Source organism: Macaca thibetana, chromosome 9 (genome assembly GCF_024542745.1).
Source record: "Macaca thibetana thibetana isolate TM-01 chromosome 9, ASM2454274v1, whole genome shotgun sequence".
Taxonomy (NCBI): Eukaryota; Metazoa; Chordata; class Mammalia; order Primates; family Cercopithecidae; genus Macaca; species Macaca thibetana.
This window is the reverse complement of record NC_065586.1, coordinates 115,986,118-116,009,021: the sequence shown is the minus strand read 5'-3', so window position 1 is coordinate 116,009,021 and position 22,904 is coordinate 115,986,118. Positions and strand designations below refer to the sequence as shown.

General features: G+C 43.1%; 2 protein-coding genes across 6 annotated transcripts in view; one reads left to right on the top strand and one right to left on the bottom strand.

Annotated features, from left to right (window-relative positions):
- The window catches only part of SEC23IP (SEC23 interacting protein), a 51,748-nt gene extending 33,655 nt beyond the window's left edge, over window positions 1-18,093 (bottom strand). For 3 of the 4 annotated variants that reach the window (XM_050803934.1, XM_050803935.1, XM_050803936.1), the window contains exons 1-5: window positions 17,629-18,092; window positions 11,331-11,863; window positions 6,661-6,871; window positions 5,021-5,214; window positions 452-541 (exon numbers count right to left, since the gene is read on the bottom strand). In XM_050803934.1, coding sequence (XP_050659891.1) covers window positions 452-541; window positions 5,021-5,214; window positions 6,661-6,871; window positions 11,331-11,863; window positions 17,629-17,791 — 1,191 coding nt within the window. In that variant the 5' untranslated portion in view covers window positions 17,792-18,092. Of the gene's footprint in view, window positions 1-451; window positions 542-5,020; window positions 5,215-6,660; window positions 6,872-11,330; window positions 11,864-17,628 lie in introns of all 4 variants that reach the window. The other variant, XM_050803937.1, reaches the window with a different exon arrangement.
- The window catches only part of RGS10 (regulator of G protein signaling 10), a 738,227-nt gene that overhangs the window by 324,422 nt on the left and 390,901 nt on the right, over window positions 1-22,904 (top strand). The window lies entirely within an intron of this gene.

Here is a 22,904-nt window from a genome sequence, read left to right as displayed (position 1 = left end):
CTGGCTAGTTTTTCGGTTTTTTTTTAGTAGAGACGGGGTTTCACCGTGTTAGCCAGGATGGTCTCGATCTCCTGACTTCGTGATCCGCCTGTCTCGGCCTCCCAAAGTGCTGGGATTACAGGCTTGAGCCACCGCGCCCAACCCTGCCCAGCTAATTTTTCTATTTTTTATAGAGTCAGGGTTCTGCTGTCGCCCTGGCTCAAGCATTCCACCTGTCTCAGCCTCTCACAGGCATGAACCTTGCCCTATGAAAAATTTGTGTTTTTGTTTCTATGATCAATGTGAATCATAGAAACATATTTGTTTATATAAGAAACTATTTTAAAAGCAATGCATTTGTTATAAAAACATTCCCACTGTAGAAGTTACTAAAAATGAACAATTTATCAAACATGTACAGAAAAATATTAAAATGAACTTAGTATCTTAATATTTTAAACAGCATCATTACCTTTGGATTGTGCATAACAATTGTCTCTCCACTTGGAAACTCTAATCTTCGGTGCCACTGATTAGTGGTTACAGCTTTTTTATATTCAGCCTATAATGGGGGAAACAACATATATTCCAATATGACAAATTTATACCACATTGAAAGTATGGAGGAAAACGATAACTATAATCGTGATAAAAATAACAGTAACAGCAGTTCTCATCTCCTGACTGGTTAACATCATTTTTTATCACCTTATACATACAGTTCAAGTAATTACTCTCAATCACTCCTAAATAATAGGATCCCCATTATATAATGAAGAAAACCAAGTTTTAGGCAATCTGTTCATTTCCTAGGGCTGCATTAACAAAGTACCACAGCCGGGCGCAGTGGCTCAAGCCTGTAATCCCAGCACTTTGGGAGGCCGAGACGGGCGGATCACGAGGTCAGGAGATCGAGACCATCCTGGCTAACACAGTGAAACCCCGTCTCTACTAAAAATACAAAAACTTAGCCGGGCGAGGTGGCAGGCGCCTGTAGTCCCAGCTACTCGGGAGGCTGAGGCAGGAGAATGGCGTAAACCCGGGAGGCGGAGCTTGCAGTGAGCTGAGATCCGGCCACTGCACTCCAGACTGGGTGACAGAGCGAGACTCCGTCTCAAAAAAAAAACAAAAAAAAAAAAAAAAACAAAAAAAAAACAAAGTACCACAAACAGAGTGACTTGGAAAACTGGATCCAAGACCCCTCAAAGATACCAAAATCCCCGGTGTTCAAGTCCTTTATATAAAATAGCATTGTTTTTGCATAAAACCTACATACATCCTCCCTTATATTTTAAATCCTCTCTAGATTACTTATAATACCTAATAAAATGTAGATGGGATATCAATAGTTACACTGTAATTTTTATTTTTTATTTTCTTGAGACAGAGTCTTGCTCTGTTGCCCAGGCTGGAGTACAGTGGTGCAATCTCTGCTCACTGCAACCTCTGCCTCCCGGGTTCAGGCGATTCTCCTGCCTCAGCCTACCGAGTAACTGGCACTACAGGCAATGCACTAGCTCGTCTGGCTAATTTTTGTATTTTTAGTAGAGACAAGGTTTCATCATGTTGGCCACGCTGGTCTCAAACTCCTGACTTCAGATGATCCACCCGCCTCAGCCTCCCAAAGTGCTGGGATTACAGGCGTGAGCCACCGTGCCTAGCCTGTGTTATTTTTATTGTTGTTGTTTTCTAAATATTTTCAGAGTATCTGGTTGAATCCACAGATGTGGAACCTGTGGATGCTGAGGGCCGATCATACTATTCTAGTTTCTATAAAGCACAAGTCTGAGGACCTATTGAGGAGAGATTCAACACAAAGTAAGGCGGGGCCTCTGGCATATCCACAAGTCCTTTTTTTTTGTTCATTTGTTTTTTTAATTGACAAGTAAAAATTGTTACAAAGTCTTTTTTTAAAACTAGTGACAGTGAGTATTTGACAATCATGTGAAAATAGAAGTATTTCCTTTTGTGTCTTGGACAATCATTCAGTAACAATTCCTCTTCATCAGTCTTCTGTACTTTTGTGGTTTTTTTTGAGGTGGAGTCTCACTCTGTCACCCAGGTTGGAGTGCAATGGCACGATCTCAGCTCACCGCAACCTCTGCCTCCCGGGTTCAAGCGATACTCCTGCCTCAGCCTCCTGAGTAGCTGGGATTACAGGCAGGCATAACCATACCCGGCTAATTTTGTATTTTTAGTAGAGACACGGTTTCACTATGTTGGCCAGGCTGCTCTCGAAATCCTGACCTCAAGCGATCAGCCCGCCTCAGCCTCCAAAGTGCTGGGATTACAGGAGTGAGTCACCATGCCCAGCCTAGCCTTCTGTACTTCTGACCCTTCTCTTCGATTGGAAAAAAAAAAAAACTTTAAATATAATTTATAATTTCTAAAAGCAAGGACACAAACAACAATGATTAAAGAAAGAAAACTTTCACCATCTTAAAAATTATTTTCAGGCCAGGTGTGGTGGCTCACACCTGTAATCCCAGCACTTTGGGAGGCCAATGCAGGTGGATCACCTGAGGTCACGAGTTCAAGATCATCCTGGCCAATGTGGTGAAACCCTGCCTCTACTAAAAACACAAAAATTAGCTGGGCATGGTGGTGACACCTGTAACCCCAGCAACTTGGAAGGCGGAGGCAGGAGAACCACTTGAATCCAGGAGGTGGGGGTTGCAGTGAGCTGAAATCGTGCCACTGCACTCCACCCTGGGGGACAGAATGAGACTTTGTTTAAAAAATAAATAATTTTCACTTCTTCATATTCCCTTTCAATTTACAGCTTTATAGTAAGTATTATCTGGTAAAGATTCCACATTCCATTGTCGAAATGGTCTTGGTTATCCTTGACATTTCGGTCTTCCACGAAAAATTTAGAAGCAGCTTGCAAATTTTACCAAAAAAAAAAAAAAAAACCCTGATGTGAATTTTGATTGGGATTGCCTAAAATTTATCAGATAATTTGGGAAGAATTGATATCTTTTATGATAGTGCCTACTTGAACATAATGTTTAGCTCCGTTTCTTTTTTTTTTTTCTGAGACAAGGTCTTGTTCTGTTGCCCAGGCTAAAGTGATGTGGCACCATCACAGTTCACTGCAGCCTCAAGATCCCAGGCTCAAGCAATCCTCCTGCCTCTGCCTCCTGAGCAGCTAAGACCACAGGCATGGGCCACCACGCCCGGCTAATTTTTGTGTGTGTATTTTTTGTAGAGACGGAGTTTTGCGGTGTTGTGCAGGCTAGTCTGGAACTCCTGAGCTGAAGCAACCCACCCAGCTTGGCCTCCCAGAGTGCTGGGATTACAGGCAGGAGCCACCATGCCCAACCTAGTTCCATTTGTTGAGGTCGCCTTTTACATTCTTCAATTCTGTTTTGTAGTTTATCTCCATAAGGTTCACGGGTACTTTGCTTGGACTTTTTCCTACATTGCCTGTAGTTTTATAAATATATAGTCTCTCTGTTATAAATACATAGTATCTTCTTTTTCGATTTTTAGTTGGTTATTTCAATGGCACAGGAATGCTACTAATTTACGTATGTTAATTTTATATACACAGACTTGCAGAAAACTCTTGTATTGGTGCTAATAATATTTCTAGAGGTTCTTCTGATTTTCCACGTAGACAATCATGTCTTCATCAAATTAAAGGTGTTCTCTGTCTCCAACCCTTCCGTTGTTTTGTCTTAGTGCTCTGACAGGACAGGATCACCAACGGGATGCTGAGCAATATGTATCTTGTTCCCTTTCTATTACTGGCTTTCTCACTTCCTAACCTTCTGTGTCTCTTCCCTGATCTGGTTTGAGTTTCCTGGAAGAAGCCGAACAAAAGCTAAGGTCTCCCTAGGTAGCCATGTGTTGCTGCAATGGTCGGTATGTGGATATCTATCCTGCCTCAAAGTCTATGTCACCCATATAAAATCAAATACAGTTAAGATAAAGTGTAGACTTTCAGACACAGATTGGACTTGAAAATATATACTTCAGCTTCAAAATAGTAAAACTAAACATTTAATCTGGGGACATGATAGCTTCGTAGGGGCCTACCAAAGGTACCAAAAATTACAATACATCTTTATTTATGTCTAAAATTAAGCTAGAGATATCAGCATTCCTTTACACTTTTTTCTTTATATATACATATATACATGCATATATAAACACACACACATATATGCACATATATAAACATATGCTTTCTTTTTTTTCTGAGGGAGGGTTTCACTCCCATTACCCGGGCTGGAATGCAGTGGCATGATCTCAGCTTACTGCAGCCTCAACTTCCCTGGCTCAGGTGATCCTTCCTCCTCAGCCTCCCGAGTACCTGGGACTACTGACGTGCGCCCCCACGCCTGGCTAGTTTTTGTATTTTTAGTAGACACATGGTTTCACCATGTTGGCCAGGCTGTTCTCGAAACTCCTGGCCTCAAGAAATCTGCCCACCTCGGCCTCCCATAGTGCTGGGATTATAGACACGAGCCACCGCACCCAGCCAGAAGTTAACTAAAACATTCTGTATCTCATTTCCCAACTATGCAACTGAATTCACTGAACGTATTTCAAATATCTAACGTTCAACTCTTAAGTAGAATTAACACAAGCATTTAACACAATTATACAAAGAAATTATAGATTTAAGATGGCTAATAAGGCTCATGATACTTCTTCCAATTCTATTTATTTATTTTCACAAATCAGAAGTTAATTTCAAGCCTTTTACTGAATATTAATTTGAAAATGTCCATATGCTTGGCATTTTCTATCAACAACAAATCCCAGCAGCCTAGGTTCTATTGAAGGCTTGACACAAGCACCTTATTAGATCTGTGATGTACCTCTGTAAACCATATTCTATCTTTAGACACAGATGCCACGATTAGCACCTCATGAGTGATGACACCACTTAAAAAGTAATCTTCTCCGTGAACAGCATCAAGACAAGCTGTCTTGTAAATAAAGTCAGCTCCACTGTCAATGTTACTCACCAATGTATATAGAACCTACATTTTTTAAAGAAACTCATAAAGAAATAAAGCTCCCATACCTCTAGTTTTTCACTGAACTCCTCAGTATAGGGAATAAATCGACTATCTGTGTCCCCCTTGTAAAACCAAGTACAGCGTCTCACTTCAGCTGGCTCCTCTTCCCAGTAGGCAGCCTTCCTTATTCGGTCATAGAGGTAAACATCGTAGCGCCCTCCATCCGTGCCAAGAACCACGCTCTCCGGATCTGGCTGAACTAGAGAACAAAATTAACACTTTTCCTGACTGCTGCAAGGCATATTTTAAAATAATCAATAATCAGTTGGGTGCAGTGGCTCATGCCTGTAATCCCAGCACTCTGGGAGGCCGAGGCCGGTGGATCACTTGAGGTCAGGAGTTTGAGACCAGCCTGGCCAATGATGAAACTCCCGTCTACTAAAAATACAAAAATTAGCCAGGTGTGGTGGCACATGCTTGTAATCCCAGCTACTTCGGAGGCTGAGGCAGGAGAATTGTTTGAACTCAGGAGGCAGAGGTTGCAGTGAGTCCAGATTGCACCACTGCACTCCAGCCTGGGCAGCAGAGTGAGACTCTGTCTCAAGAAAATAAAAATAAAATAACAAATAATGAATACGGTGACTACTCAGTCTTTAAAGACAAAAAACTAAGCTCATTTTTGTTTAAAAATAGAAATTTAAGATTAACCTGTGCTGCTCAAAATTATGACTCTTCTTAAGTAGAAAAGAAACAGTCAAGGCAAACTTTAAAAACATAATTCAGCCGGGCACGGTGGCTCAAGCCTGTAATCCCAGCACTTTGGGAGGCCGAGACGGGCGGATCACGAGGTCAGGAGATCGAGACCATCCTGGCTAACACGGTGAAACCCCGTCTCTACTAAAAAAAAATACAAAAAAAAACTAGCCGGGTGAGGTGGCGGGCGCCTGTAGTCCCGGCTACTCGGGAGGCTGAGGCAGGAGAATGGCGTGAACCCGGGAGGCGGAGCTTGCAGTGAGCTGAGATCCGGCCACAGCACTCCAGCCTGGGTGACAGAGCGAGACTCCGTCTCAAAAAAAAAAAAAAAAAAAAAAAAAACATAATTCAAAGAACTGATGGATTTTTTTTTAAATCAGAACAATACTATCTACGTACAACAATGTTCCATGGAATACGTTTCTAAAGGCCATTAATAGGTGACTTTTAAGTCCACGATCAAATAATACCAGGATAAACAAAGAAACACGTTTCTACACTGCAGGATTTCTCAAAGCTTTAACGCACTCCTGCACACCATCTCTCTCAAGACCTAGATACAGCGAGCACCATTTCCAAACCTTATCTGACCAGGGAACACTTTTTTCACAGAGCATCTCCAGGATCGAGAGTTCCACAGAAAGCCCTTTATAAATGCCCCCATAACTACAAATGAATAAGGGAAACAGAAAAATTGAAACCTGGATTATATGAACTGCTCAAGTTCTCTGATTCAAAATACCTTTAAACTACAAAGTAAATTACTAAAACACTTCTTCAAATACCTTACCCCAGTAACTCAGGACTTATATTAATATCGTCATCTTAAGGTACAGAGTCTGGGGTCTATAAGGATCAAAGAATTTGACATTCACAGAAAATACATCATGGATAAATACTCATTCCTTCTCTTCCTAAAATCAGATATGAATGATGCATGACCAATGTTTACCTGAATTATAGATTTCTTCAAGATTCAAAGAATCAAACACACTAAAAGGCATCCACAGTTGTTTGTATTCTACCTCCTTGCAGTAAAACCAGTGGGGCTGAACAGGCTCATATTGGTTTTGAAGTAGAAAAGGAGGCGGCACTTGAACTGAGGGAGCCCCAGGTCTGGCAGGTACCTGCTGCTGTGCTGGAGACTGCACTGAAGGAGGAACCTGGAGGGGACGGCAAAGTTAAGACTGTCATGCTTGTCCAAAAGAATTCTGAATATGCTTCATACCCAAACTGATGTTAGTAGTAATTATCCTACATGTATATCTGGACAATTATTTAGTGTAATAACTAGACCCCAAAGCAATTTTAAGAATTTTAAAACCTAACAAAACCCCAAATCAAGGAAAAATGCTTGAGGGGAGGGATATCTATACCCCATTTATCCTGATGTGATGATTACACATTGCATGTCTGTATGAAAATACCTCATGTAACCCATAAACATATACACCTACTATGTACCCACAAAAATTAAAAATTAAAAATTTTGGCCGGGCGCCGTGGCTCAAGCCTGTAATCCCAGCACTTTGGGAGGCCGAGACGGGTGGATCACGAGGTCAGGAGATCGAGACCATCCTGGCTAACACGGTGAAACCCCATCTCTACTAAAAAATACAAAAAAACTAGCCGGGCGAAGTGGCGGGCGCCTGTGGTCCCAGCTACTCGGGAGGCTGAGGCAGGAGAATGGCGTAAACCCGGGAGGCGGAGCTTGCAGTGAGCTGAGATCCGGCCACTGCACTCCAGCCTGGGCGACAGAGCCAGACTCAGTCTCAAAAAAAAAAAAAAAAAAAAAAATTAAAAATTAAAAATTTTGAAAAAAATCAATTACGAGGTGAACTAGACCTTCTCACAGAACAAAGTAAACTAACACCTTTATAGAAATCAATCTAGCAATACTTCTTACATGATTTATTTAACCTTCCCTGTGTGTGTGTGAGGTGGAGTTTCGCTCTTGTTGCCCAGGCTGGAGTGCAATGGTGCAATGCGCAACCTCCGTCTCCCGGGTTCAAGCAATTCTCCTGCCTCAGCCTCCCGAATAGCTGGGATTACAGGCATGCACCACCACACCCAGCTAATTTTGTATTTTCAATAGAGACAGGGTTTCTCCAGATTGGTCAGGCTGATTGTGAACTCCCGACCTCAGAAGACCCGCCTGCGTTGGCCTCTCAAAGCGTTGGGATTACAGGCGTGAGCCACCACGCCCGGCCTATTTAACCTTTAAAATATGCCTATTCCTTGACCTACTCATTCAATTTCTAAGAATTTATCCGAAAGATAGAATTATAACCAATAGCCCAGGCGCGGTGGCTCACGCCTGTAATCCTGCCACTTTGGGAGGCTGAGGTGGGTGGATTACCTGAGGTCAGGAGCCTGAGACAAGACGGGCCAACATAGTAAAACCCTGTCTCCACTAAAAATACAAAAATTTGCTGGATGTGGTGGCATGGGCCTGTAATCCCAGCTATTTGGGAGGCTGAGGCAGGAGAATCGCTTGAACCCAGGAGGCGAAGGCTGCAGTGAGCTGAGACTGCACCACTGCACTACAGCCTGAGTAACAAAGCGAGACTCTGTCTCATAAAATAAATAAAAAATAAAAATAAAAATTTACCCACGGCCGGGCGCGGTGGCTCAAGCCTGTAATCCCAGCACTTTGGGAGGCCGAGACGGGCGAATCATGAGGTCAGGAGATCGAGACCATCCTGGCTAACACGGTGAAACCCCGTCTCTACTAAAAAATACAAAAACCTAGCCGGGCGAGGTGGCGGGCGCCTATAGTCCCAGCTACTCAGGAGGCTGAGGCAGGAGAATGGAGTGAACCCGGGAGGCGGAGCTTGCAGTAAGCAGAGATCCGGCCACTGCACTCCAGCCTGGGCGACAGAGCGAGACTCCGTCTCAAAAAAAAAAAAAAAAAAAAAAAAAAAAAATTTACCCACAAGGTTGTACACCAAAAGGTTATTTAAAATAGGAAATCAGTGTGTACAACTGTCAAAACTCAGCTATTTGTACACTTTAAATAAATCGAATTGTACACTGTAAACGGATGTCTTTTACTGTATGTAAATTATACCTCAATAATATTGATTATAAAATCGTAGTTAATAAATTTGGAATGTTTGCAAAAAAATAAAATAAAATAGGAAATCACTGGAAATAATCAAAATGCCTAACAGAAGCCTGATAAAATAATATTTCACTCAAATGCTAGATCATCCAGAGCCATTAAAAATGTCTTATATCCTTTCTGCAGGAGATAGCTAAAATAAATAAATAAATAAGTAAATAAACAAAAACAAAAGTTTTAGAGGATAGACATGATGGTTCACGCCTATAATCCCAGAACTTTGGGAGGCCAGGGAAGGAGGATCACTTGAGGCCAGGAGTTCAAGACCAACATGAGCAACACAGCAATATCCTGTTTCTACAAAAAAATCTAAAGATCACCCGGACACGGTGGGGCACACTTGTAGTCCCAGCTACTCCGGAGGCTGAAGTGTAGTTCAAGGTTGCAGTGGAATGTAATCACACCACTGCACTCCAGCCTGGGTGACCGAGCAAGACCCCTCATCTCTTTAAAAAAAACAAGGAAGAAGAAGAAAAATTAATGTTTTAGAAAAAATCTTAATAACATTTAAAGTATGTTCACAAAAAAATAATTATAGAAACCATAGGTACTCTATGATGTTTGCCAAAAAAAAGACATATAACAAAATGAAAACAGTGGTTATCTACAGACATTTTTTATTAAATTCAATATTCTGCATTTTTCAAATTTTCTAAAAAAATGATTTTAAAATCAGACTATACTTATTTTTAAATGTTTGAATTAGACACCATTTTGGGTCAGGAGTGGTGGCTCACACCTGCAATCCCAGCACTTTGGTAGGCTGAGGTAGGAAGATGACTTGAGGCCCAGGAGTTTGAGACTGCAGGCGAGCTGTGATTGCGCCACTGTATTCCAGCCTGGACAACAGAGTGAGACCCAGTCTCAAAAACATATATAATTTAGCCCATAATCTCATAACTTTGGGAGGTCAAGGCAGGAGGACTGCTTGAGCCCAGGAGTTTGTGACCAGCCTGGGCAACATAGTGAGACCTCATTTCTACAAAACATTAGCCAAGTATGGCAGCACGTGCCTGTGGTCCCAGCTACTGGTGAGGCTGAAGTAGGGGGATCACTTGAACCTGAGAACTCGAGGCTACAGTGAGCCATTATCATGCCACTGCACTCTAGCCTGAGTGACAGAGCAAGACCTGGCCTCAAAAAAAAAAAAAAAAAAAAAAAAATATATATATATATGCACACACACACGTATATATACATACATATATATAATTTCTAAAAAATCATTTTGAAGTATTATGTCAACACTCAATTTCCTAAGATCCATAGCTGCGCTGTGGTTATACAGAAGAATGTCCTTATGCTTAGCAAATGTACACCAGGAATTTAGGAGTAAAAAATCATAATGTATTTTACTGACCTTCAAATGCTTCCCCCAAAACTGCATATATACAGAAGGAGAAAAAAACAATGGGAGGAAGGAAGGGAATAGGGAGGGGCAGGAGGAGAAGTAGGAGGAAGGGGCGGGAAAAAGGCATGGGGGAAAGGGAGAAAGCTCATATATACCAGTGTGTGCACAGGCACAAATTAAAAAACAAATGGGATAAAATGTTAATGATAAGTAAACCTAGGTGAAGGATATCAGAGTACTCTTTGTGCTATTTTTATTTTTGCAACTTTCTTTAAATTTGAAATTATCACTTTTTAAATTATTATCTAAAAACCTTTTTAAAAATTTAAGCAACAAACTACAATTAGTTCGTTATAGTTAACAAAAATACTAACTATATACCAAACACTATGAATTTGGTTACTTTTCAGAATGCTGAAATCCAACATTGTCAAAAATTTGTGTATTGGTATGATTTAAATGAAATGATAAAACAGAGTCCATTCTCTAACAGAGAAGTTAGTTACATTCTGATCACAATACTGCTATCTCCACCACACCGAAATGGGTTCTTAATTATTTTTAATCATTTCTCTTTTTGTTTAATTCCACTGATTTTTCTTTGGAAATCAAATGAACTAGTTGGGAAAAATGCATAAGGGAATTTCATAAAATGTACCCAATGCATACGTTATTCCACCAACTCCCCCTAGACAGGGTTTGACTGATCTAGATCCAAACTCCATAAATAAAAAGAAATTACTGAAGTAATCAATTTTAGTCCCTGTAATTGACTGTTTTGATTGACTAGTGTAACTGAAAGATGAGAAACTAATGGTCTGTTAAGACAATAACTGCTTCATCTTCTATGTCTCTAGACAACACTTATTATTTCTACCTTACTCTAAAATCTGGAAATACTGACATGTAGCTAACTCACTAAAATCAATTACTACTTCAATAAACAAGTAATACACACTAAAATATGAGCCATCCAATAAGCTATCTTTAAGATAATGTTTACTTCATGTAGCTTACAAAGAATACCCTCTGAAACTAATTTGTCATCGTATTGATTATAAGATGTGAAATGTTTTTTAAAACATAGGTTCAGGTGAGAAAGAAGAAACAGAGTTAATAAGTAGGACACAAAATCATGTCTCCATACCGGCGGCAAAGATCCTGGAGGCATCTGGTACATCTGAACAGGGGGTCCAGACGGTGGAGGATGAGCAGGAGGGCCTGGTGTTTGACACTGCTGCAGCTGGGGCGGTGCAATGTAAGGATTAGCCCTGCTGCTGCCAGGGGTATGGCGATATGGATTGTATCCTGGCTGGGGAATTCCTTGGGGTGGGTTCCCAAAATGTGAAGGAGGGAGACTACTTGGCTGAGAAGGCAGGTAAGAATTTATTCCCATCAGTGAGGAAGGTGGAGCACCAGGTTGAGCCTTCGAAATGGATGGTGAAAACGCATTCGAGACATCTTGGGATCCAGTTGTAAAAGGGAGAGCAGTCGGGGGCTTGGGGAATCCTGATTGTCCACCTGAGGTTGCTGCAGTTGTTAATGGTGACTGTCCAATATTCCCAAAAGGATCACTGCTGCTTGATACCTGAGAGAAGTAACTAACTGTCTGTGGGGCAGACGTGTGAATAGAAGTTTGACCAAGGAAGCTGTCCTCCTCACCAACATCTGTGGAATCCTCTGAAATGGAACAAGAGAGCATGTGGTTTAAAGGGTACTCTATCATTCCGCAGATACGATTCTATAAGGAAGGGCTAGCAATTATACTTCCTTATTTGTTCTTCAAACTTGCTATTTCTGCATTACAGAAAAAAAAACAGTTTTTTTTTCTTTTTTTCTTTGAAAACTTGCTCTTTAGAAATGAAAAACTAGAAAACATGAATAAGAAAACATTAAGAGGAAACAATTATAATTCACTCATAAGCCCACCTCCCAGAGACCATCGCACTGTTAACAGTTAACATTGGCCGGGCGCGGTGGCTCAAGCCTGTAATCCCAGCACTTTGGGAGGCCGAGGCGGGTGGATCACGAGGTCAGGAGATCAAGACCATCCTGGCTAACATGGTGAAACCCCGTCTCTACTAAAAATACAAAAAACTAGCCGGGCGTGGTGGCGGGCGCCTGTAGTCCCAGCTACTCGGAGGCTGAGGCAGGAGAATGGCGTGAACCTGGGAGGCGGAGCTTGCAGTGAGCCGAGATCGCGCCACTGCACTCCAGCCTGGGTGACACAGCGCGAGACTCCGTCTCAAAAAAAAAAAAAAAAAACAGTTAACATTTTGCTACATACCCTTCCATACTTTTAAAATAAATACAAATAGTTATTTGTTATTTATTTTGTAAATACATATTTGTATATAGAAGTTCTTAAAAATAGAAACAAAATCTATACTTACTATTTTTACTTTTTTTTTTTTTTCTGAGACAGGGTCTCACTCTGTTGCCCAGGCTGGAGTGCAGTGGCGCGATCTCAGCTCACTGCAACCTCTGCCTCCCAGGTTCAAGCAATTCTCGTGCCTCAGCCTCCCAAGTAGCTGGGATTACAGGTGCCCACCACCATGTCCAGCTAATTTTTGTATTTTTTTTTTTTTTAGTAGAGATGAAGTTTCACCATGTTGACCAGGCTGGTCTCGAACTCCTGACCTCAAGTGATCTGCCTGCCTTGGTCTCCCAAAGTGCTGGAATTACAGGCATGAGCCCCTATGCCCGGCCTTACATATTATTTTTTATGTTTTTCTTGGTAAGAAATAATGCAATTATTACTCTACTACCCAAATACGCATAATTTTATTTCTATAGTGATAACGAGAGACTAAAGATAACTCTGTTAACAAGAAGGGGTGTGTCAGGAATCTTACCTACAAAGCACTTATTGTACAAATGAACACGCGGTATTTGTATTCCCAAGGCAAAGTAGGTCAACCATTAATTGCCATTCCCTAAAATCATGTACTACCACACATTTATCATTCTAGAACACCAAATTGCTGAAAAGGTCACTTTCTAACCAAGAGAAGATCTCCCATCCCTTTGTCCAACCTGATGTTCACTGTGGGTATTGACAATTCCAATTTAGCTTCTGTTCTACTTCCAAGTTGTAAAATAAAAGCATTTTCCCTGTACATCACCTCAAAAGTCCACCTATTATTCCTTACTAAACTTTTATTTTCACTAGCTTGTAGCTTTCATCTTCTTCCTTCTAATCTTCCCTGCCCCTGCCTCATTCCCTCTTACCTCCTTGCTGGAGGCATGGAATCCATCAGAGGGCTGGACTCACTCACAGCACACAGGCACACTCTGGTCCCTGCCCTTGGAGACCTGCCAAAAGGCAGCCTTCTTCCAAGCTCTGGGCTCTAAGCTTCTTGACCTCTGCTGAGACTACGGCTTGAGCTTCTTGAGCTCTCATAATTCACACACATCAGTTTAACTAAAATACTCCACTATTCAAAATACTCCTCTTGATATTTTCTTTGTAACTAAAAATAAAATATCCCTTGCTGCACGAGGCCCCGTGTCAGTCTGTATCATTCTACTTCTCTGATATATTTCCAGCTCCCACCCCTCTTTTCAGGTCAGTGACCCTCACTTGGACTTACCTGTATTTCTTAATTCATTCCCAACAATTAAAAGCAAGCAAGAAAAAAAAAAAGAAAACCTCAGTGGTATCTTTCATCCTTTAAAAAAACTTGAGGTCAACCTGATCCAAGAAACTTTTCCGATCAGCATCAACTACAAATGAAATGCTCTCCACATACTGCTGCCCTCACCTCAGGGGCACTTTCTCATTTCATTTGGACACATGTCATCTAAAGCCACAACTTTAATAGGCACTTGTATATTGGTGACACTCCCAACTCTATCGCAAACCCAGACCGTTGTCATGTGTTCCAGAACTTGTTTTCCAACTACTTCCTCAATGTTTTTGGCAGATTCAGCCACATATACCTCATGCTTAGTAAGCCCCAAACAGAGTTTATTATCTTAACTACCCACCTCCGTGCTCCCTTTTCTGTATTTCACTATATCCACCGATGTTTGCCAACATCCATTCAGACATTCAAACCAGAAACCTCAAGTCTCTCAGACTCCTCCCTCTCTCTCATACCCTTCATTTAATCATTCAAATATTTATTCAAGAAATATTTACTCAGGATGCTTTATGTGCCAGGTACAGAGCTCAGTCTTGGGTCTAAAACTAAACAAAAATGGGCCTCTGTGCTGACAGACAGAGCTGACACTCTGGTCTTCTGTGAGTCTCTACAAGTGTGTAGTCTACACATCTCACACATCTGCTCCCTGCTCCTCACACCCAATGTGGCTGACTCGGGCTAGACTGCCATCGCCACTGCCAGCCTCTCACTATGCCTCCCAACCGAATCCTCTTGCTACAGTCAACCTTATTCCAGTGCAACTAGAGAAAACTCCAGTCTTTCTGAAACACACGTCTAATTTCACTGCCTTGCTGAAAATCCTTCAAAGGCTCCCAAAACCCAACAAGATGAACTACCAACTCCTCCTGAGTATGGTATATGTGACCCATAGACCACCGAGGCCACTCCATTGTCCACACTCTAGTCAAAGTGATCTACTGGGGGCAGAGGATACACGGGAGAGGAGACAAAGGTGAAGAGACAGGAGAGAGGGATGAGCTCCATCCCTGTCCCATTCCACCAACCACTAACTCCTGCCAAACCTGCAGATTTTCTCACACCTTCAGACTTCCCATATTCCTGTCTCTCCAGATTCCCTCACTTCTATGTATCCTTCAACACTCAGCTCAAGCATCACCTCCCCTAAGAGGACCTGAAGGCCTAAGGGACATCCATTCCCCAGCTCAGCCAGCCTGAGACCCACAGCATTCACAGCCATCTATCAATCCCTCTTTCTAACTGTTCTAAACCAGTATCACAGTTGCTTACACAGGTGAGTGTGTGTATACATATATACTGTGCAGTCATTGAGGGCAGGGCTGTCTGCTCTTCTGTGTCTCCCAGCTTCTGGAACAGTGCCTGGCAAATAGAAACTGCTCAATCCATGTCTGGTTTTTGTTTTTGTTTTGTTTTTGAGATGGAGTCTTACTCTGTCGCTCAGGGTGGAGTGCAGCGGCATGACCTCAGCTCACTGCAACATCCACCTCAAGCGATTCTCATGCCTCAGCCTCCCGAGTAGCTGGGATTATAGGCGCCCACCACCACATCCAATTAATTTTTGTATTTTTAGTTGGGATGGGGTTTTGCCATGTTGACCAGGCTGGTCTTGAACTCCTGACCTCAGGTGATCCACCCACCTCAGCCTCCCAAAGTGCTGGGATTACAGGCGTGAGCCACTGTGCCAGGCCTTCCATGTCTGTTGAATATATGAAATTGCTTCCTGTGTCTCTTTCACTTATATGATTAACTATTGCTTCCAAGGAGACTGTTTCTTCTTTTTCTCTGGAAATTCTCTGAATGGGTTTCTGAGATTTTTAGAGATGAATTTTAGTTCTAAAAACTATTAATGTTCACACACACACACAGACTGTCTCCAAGAAACAAGAGCATTAAAGACAGGTATAGCTATACTAGACTTCACAATGAAAATGTTTAGCATGAATTCACAGTGACACACAAACCAAATACTACACAGCAAGGAAGATGGACATAACCAAACAACTTTAATGGTGCAGAGGATGATTAGAAAACCCCAGGTAAAGCCTTATTTATTCCTGCATCCTCTCACAGCATTCTGCTCCAACAATGCTGGTTCTTCACCAAAGACAGCAACGCCTAACCTTTCAACCACAGGTCAAATTGAGACATCATTTTGACTCCCATCCTTTCACTCATTCAACAAACACCCACTGAATAACTGGTCTACTACATACCACACATCATTCTACGCAGTGGGAATATAATCGTGAATAAAACTAAGTTTTTGCTTTCATGGTCTTACATCCTAGTGGAGTGGAATAAACAAGTATGTGTACATGTCAGGTAGTGACCAGCATCAAGAAGAAACATTAACACATGGGCAGGGGAACCTTTATGTACAGCTGTTCCCAGCGTGCCTGTCCTCGCTTCTCCATGAAACTGTCTTTAGTCCTTCAAACAAGAATAAATTACTCACTGCAAACTCAGTATTCAAAGAGGATCTACTTACTAGGCCCTAAACAACATCCTGGAAATAAAAAGGCAATTAGGTCATAGCTGCTGAAGAAGACCGCAGTCCAAATGGAGAAGCAGGTGTGTTTATTTCACAAACATTAAATCACACTGTCTGGCAGGCAGTATACTTGGTGCTTTTCAAAAATTAAAGCATTTCTAATTATAATTATGTGAGGCTATACATATATAGAAACTGAAGCACAGGGAAGTAAACTAAAATGCCTACAGTTACACAGCAAGCTACTGGCAGGGCAAGGACTGGAATACAGTCTGTGCTCCTGAACACCATGCTCTGGGCTATGCTACATCATCATCAAAAAGCAATCTCCCTGGACAATAATACAAATATGAAAAAAGAGCTAGGAGTGCACATAGGAGTGGGGGCCTAAGAGAACAAGAAAAAGTTTCTTGGAAGAAGTGATGGATTGTCTTGAAAGACGAAAATTGGCCAGGCGCTCACACCTGTAATCCCAGCACTTTGGGAGGCCGAGGCAGGCGGATCACTTGAGGTCCGGAGATTGAGACCACCATCCTGGCCAACATGGTGAAACCCCGTCTCTACTATAAATACAAAAATTAGCAGGGCATGCACGCCTGTAGTCCCAGCTACTCGGGAGGCTGAGGCAGGACAATCACTTGAACTCGAAATGTGGAGGTTGCAGTGAGCCGAGATCGCGCCACTGGATTCCACCCTGGGCGACAAAGCAAGACTCCGTCTCAAAAAAAAAAAAAAAAGATGAGGAATGCATTTTATATGTCTACTTCACAAATATTACATGTTTCTCCTAGAAGAGGGGCACAGTCCATCTTACAAGATATCTTACTGTAATCTAGAAGATATCCTACTGTATCACAACAATCTCCTAGTAGGAGACAGTGTACCGTATCCCAGGAGAGGGGCACAGTCCATCCTAGGAGGTATCTTACCATATCCTAGGAGTCTCCTAGTGGGAGATAGACTACTGTACCCTAGGAGAGGGCCACTGTTTACTTGCATTCCCTGCCAGCACCTGGCGTAACAACAATGGGTGTTCAGCAAAGATGTGTGGAATGCCAGTGTACGAATGAATGTCCAGCACTCTGGACAACTCGGAACAGTGGGTTTCTGCAATGAAGAGCAAGTCGCATCACCTGCCGCCTCCAAGATCCTAAAGCCCCCGACCCACTCAAACCTGGTCACTAATGATCCTGGCAAGCTATCGAGAGGGTAGCTGGAGGCAAAAGGAATATCTTCCGTCTGACCCTTGTCACAGCACGTCCCCCGCCCGCCTCCCACCACACACGGGACCGCCCTCCCCTTATTACCTCCGGGCAAGAGCAAGGAGGCCGGGGAAGCTGAGGCCTGGGTGACTGGAATGAAGGGCACATTGAAGCTGAACTCCGTGGCCGAGGAGGAGAAAAGTAAGTTAGTGCCCGACGAGGAGGTGGAGACGCCGCCGCTGCCACCGTTAGGTTTTCTCTCCGCCATGGCTGCGGCCCACCTTCCGATACACGTCTCCGGGTACTCAGTACCGCACCACTGACCGGAAACCGATCACTCTCCCGGCCAGCGCACTTCCGCACTTGCGCACAGGAGCCGGAACTACGGGTAGCTAGTCAGTCAGCCACCCTCTCCCTTCCCCCAGCCAGCGCCGCCAGAAATCAACATGGCGGCAATGTCTTCCCGCCCGAGTCTGGCACGTGACACCCTTGGAGGCGGAGAGGGGCTGAGGCAAAGGCCGGGAGGGAGCGTGGGGGCGTGGTCCCCGCAGGTTCTGGATGGACGTGCGAATTGACACGCAATTGACCCTGAAAGTCACAGGTTGTGGCTGATATCTATGGGCTTCCTAAAAGTACTGTCAGGATGACTCTCCTGACAAAGATTTTGGAGGAACAGCGGAACCCTGCTGGACGCTGCCCGAAGGAGGAAAGGAGGAAGAGGGTTGTGTGGGAATTCGCATGCAAGGCGGAACCAAACACCCTCTCCAAAACCACTTGTCTTTCTGGACTGAACTGAACTTTGGCATTGACCCAGAAATAGAAATGGTAAAATGTTTTTAAGTGTTTAATACATAGGGAGAAAAAAAATCTGATTTATTTTTGTTGTTGTTTTGTGTTTTTCGTTTGTTTTTTGTTTTTTTTTTTGGTTGTTTTTTTGTTTTGTTTTGTTTTTTGTTTTGAGAGGAGGCTCGCTCTGTCACCCAGGCTGGAGTGCAGTGGCGCGATCTCGGGTCACTGCAACCTCTGCCTCCCAGGTTCAAGTGATTCTCCTGCCTCATCCTCCCGGGTAGCTGGGACTACAGGCGCCTGCCACCACGCCTGGCTAATTTTTTGTATTTTTAGTAAAGATGGGGTTTCACCGTGTTGGCCAGGATGGTCTCAATCTCCTGACCTTGTGATCCGCCCGCCTCAGCCTCACAAAGTGCTGGGATTACAGGCATGAGCCACTGCGCCCGGCCAAAAACACATATTTAAAAGAGAAATCAAACCGGACGCCTTGGCGCAGGCCTGCAATCCCAGCACTTTGTGAGGCAGAGCGGGAGGACAGCTTGAGCCCAGGAGGTTGAGACCGGCCTGGCCAACATGGCGAAACCCAGTCACTAATAAAAATGCAAAAATTAGCCGGGCGTGGTGGCATGGCACCTATAGTCTCAGCTACTCAGGAGGCTGATGTGGGAAGATTGCTTGAGGCTAAATTAACGCTGATCTTGCCACTCACTGTGCTCCAGCCCAGGCAACAAGGCGAGACCCTGTCTCGTTAAAAAAAGAAAGAAAAGAAACCAGGACATTGAAATTAGAGCTCTGACATTTTAGATAGCTTTCTATATCCACAGTAAGCTGACTAGTTCAATCCAGAAGGTACTGTGGATAACTTGGACATAATTGTCATCTTTCATAGTTAGAAATTTTGAAAGAAAATATAACTTAAGCAATCTTTCAGCTTCTTGGAGGTTGGGAGAGTAGATCCCAAAAGAACACTCAAAATAATGAAACTCTCCCCAGCTGTTTACACCTATGTAGAACCTAAATTTATTAATTCAATAATGATTTCATGTGCTTACTGTCAAAAAAAATTTTTAAGTGGGACACTCATTAAAGCAGTAAATTAGATTTTATTTAATGAAAACTATTGCAGTAGGGAAGTGGGTCCAGCATGAACTGAACACAACTTTGCTGAAACAAAAGATTGGAGACTTTTTAGAGGCTGTGGTGTGCTAAGGGAAAGGCACTGAGGAGTGTGAAGAGGTGGTTGGTCCTGCGACTAGGCCACCTGGGTGTGTTAATCCATGCTTATCCAGAGGAGACACATAATTCTTCTGTTTTCATGACAAGCAGTGGTGTAAGAGAGCAAGGTAGCCATAGGGACTGGGAATGAGAATGAGAAGCACCTCCTTGAATGTTTGCAGTTGAAGAGACAAACCCCCAGGTCCTTGAGAAGACAGTTCTTGGTGGTCATGTGTCCGGAATTGGTTCCTTTCAGTGGGTTCTTGGTCTCGCTAACTTCAAGAATGAAGCCTCGGACCTTCGCAGTAAGTGTTACAGCTCTTAGAGGGGGCATAGACCCAAAGAATGAGCAGCAGCAAGATTTATTGTGAAGAGTGAAAGAACAAAGCTTCCACAGCATGGAAGGGGACCCAGGTTGCCTCTGCTCGCTGGGGGGGTGGCCAGCTTTTATTCCCTTATTTGTGTCCCCCCCCTACATCCTGCTGATTGGTCCATTTTACAGAGTGCTGATTGGTGCATTTACAGTCCTTTAGCTAGGCACAGAGTGCTGATTGGTGCATTTTTACAGAGTGCTGATTGATGCATTTACAATCCTCTAGCTAGACACAGAGCACTGATTGGTGCGTTTTTGCAGAGTGCTGATTGGTGCATTTACAATCCTCTAGCTAGACACAGAGCACTGATTGGTGCGTTTTTGCAGAGTGTGATTGGTGCATTTACAGTCCTCTAGCTAGACACAGAGCACTGATTGGCACATTTTTACAGAGTGCTGATTGGTGCATTTACAATCCTCTAGCTAGACACAGAGCGCTGATTGGTGCGTTTACAGTTCTCTAGCTAGACAGACAAGTTCTTCAAGTCCCCACTCAACCCAGGAAGTCCAGCTGGCTTCACCTCTCAATCCCGCCTCTAAACAGGACACCCCAACTGCTGTTGGGAATTGGGCGATGACCGGTATAGCTACTTCCTGCTAGATAGGGGTGAAGAAGGAGCCCTACAGTTGTAGTGTCCTCCAGAGGGGAACTCTTTAGGCCTGTCAAAGGGCCAGCGGGTTGGTCCAGGGGTCCTCAGTAGAAGTTGTTAGTTGAGCTCATTTGGGGTTCCATTTGTAAGACCATCTGTAGCTTGATGGCCTTGATCTTAGAGGAAACAACTTTGACAAGGAGGTTAAAAATACAGGGCCCGAAGGCGAGTAATCGCAAGATGGCTGTCATGGGAACTAGAAAGGGGAGAAGCCATATCGCTCAACTCCAGAGGTTGATATAAGCATTTGAAAGGCATTGTCTGATTTCAGAAGCCTTTTTCTGTAAACGCCAAGTAGCATCTCATACTATACCTGACTGGTTAGTGTAAAAACAACACTGTTCCCCTAAGAAGGTGCAAAGTCCTCCTTTGTCATCAGTAAGGAGGTCTAGGCCTTGGCAGTTTTGGAGAGTCACTGCTGCCAAAGAGTCTATTAGGGATTGTAGAATAAGGATAGATTTTGTTATTTCTTGCAAACTGTCTGAGAAATCCTTTGAGAGTGTGTGGTAGTAGGATAATACATGTTACACTGTTAACTTTTAGCAAACTTTACTTTTGTTGAAAACCTTGTAGGTTTGGGATTTCAATTGTTCTTTGCATTAATAAGACCCCTTCAGTCCATATTAACTTAGAATTGGTATAGATGGCTCCTTCCTGATTCTGTGAGTACTTTAAGGTTTGGCTGAGTGCAGACAGCTCAAGCACATTTCAACAGACCAATTATTAGGCAATTTTCCTAACTCTGCTTATTCAAGAGTTTCCTTATCATTTACTGAATACTCATTATGTCTTTCTCCCTTAATCACTGGGGAGGAACCATCTATCAGTCCTGTCCTGAAGGGAGTTCCCCCTAGCTCTGGTCGGACCTTTGTATGGTAATTAATATTAGGTCCCCTGTTAGGAAACCTGCTAGGTTAAGGATTTTGGATAGGAAGGCTATGGGTTGTCAGTGGCCTCACTGCTTTCAGGCTATGCCTTTGTTTACACTGACAACCAGGTGGTGTTGGAGTGTTATAGAGTCACAGAAAAGACCTTCAATGATCAATTATAGGTTTTAAATTTCCTCTGACTTTTAAAGGAATAGGGTACACTGTTTTTTCTTTACTATTTTCTTTCTCTTTGACTTTCTATCTCTTTCTCTCTTTGACTCCTTCTTTGTCTCTGTCTCTTCCTATCTTTTTGACTTTCTGTCTTTCTCCATCTTTCCTTCTCTCCTTGATTTTCTCTCTCTCTCTCTCTCCCTCTCTCTCTCTCTTTCTTTCCTGCTCTCTGCTGGTCTTTCCCTGCTTCTGCCAGCTGCTTATGCTGCTGTTCTCCCTTCTCCTTCCCCTTTTTGATGTCTTTGGCAGTGTAAGGCTGCCACCTCCTTGGGTTTTTGCACTGCATGCAACAACTCCATGATTTCCTTGTGGTATTTAATGGGGGTTCCTCCAGAGGTTAGGAACTCCCTTTCTTTCCATATTGCAGCATGGGCATGTAGGATTAGGTAAGCATACTTGCTATCTGTATACACACTTAATTCTTTTTCCCTTTCTAAGGCTCAGGTAAGTGCCACTAGTTCTGCTAACTGGGTGCTAGTCCCTGGGGGAAGAGGCTTACTTTCAAGTACTGTTACATCACTAACTATGGCATAACCTGCCTTTCATATCCCATTCTCCACAGATGAACTTCCATCAGTGTATAGGTTAAGGTCAGGATTAGCTAAGGGGACTTCTAAGAGATCCTCTCGGGCGGCGTAAGTCTGGACTATAATTTGTTGGCAGTCATGCTTGATTGGTTCTCCATCCTCTGGGAGAAAAGTGACAGGATTGAGGGCCACACATGTGCATATTTGAAGCACCAGTCCCTCAAGGAGTAGCACCTGGTATCTGAGCAGGTGGTTGTCAGATAGCCATAAACTTCCTTTGGCACCTAGTATGCCATTTACATCATGAGTAGTCCAGACCGTGAGATCCTTTTCTTGTATTATTTTGATAGCCTCTGACAGTAAGATGGCCACCACTGCAACTACCTGTAAACAGTTAGGCCAGGCTTTTGCAACTGTATCAGTTTCCTTACTTAGGTATGCCACTGGTTGTGGGGTTGTCCCACTAGTGTGAGTAAGGACTCCAAGAGATATTCCTGCTTTCTCTGTAATGTATAAAGAGAAGTTTTGTCCTGTGGGAAGGCTTAAGGCTAGAGCTTGTACTAGGGCCTGCTTTAAGGTTTTGAAGGTTGTTTCTGCCTCTGGTTCCCATTCTACTAGATGAGTATTTGCCGCTGGGTCTCCTTGAATAGAGTATAGAGGGGTCTGGTCATCTCGCTGTATCCAGGGATCCATAGTCGGCAAAAACCGGTGATTCCAAGGAACCCCT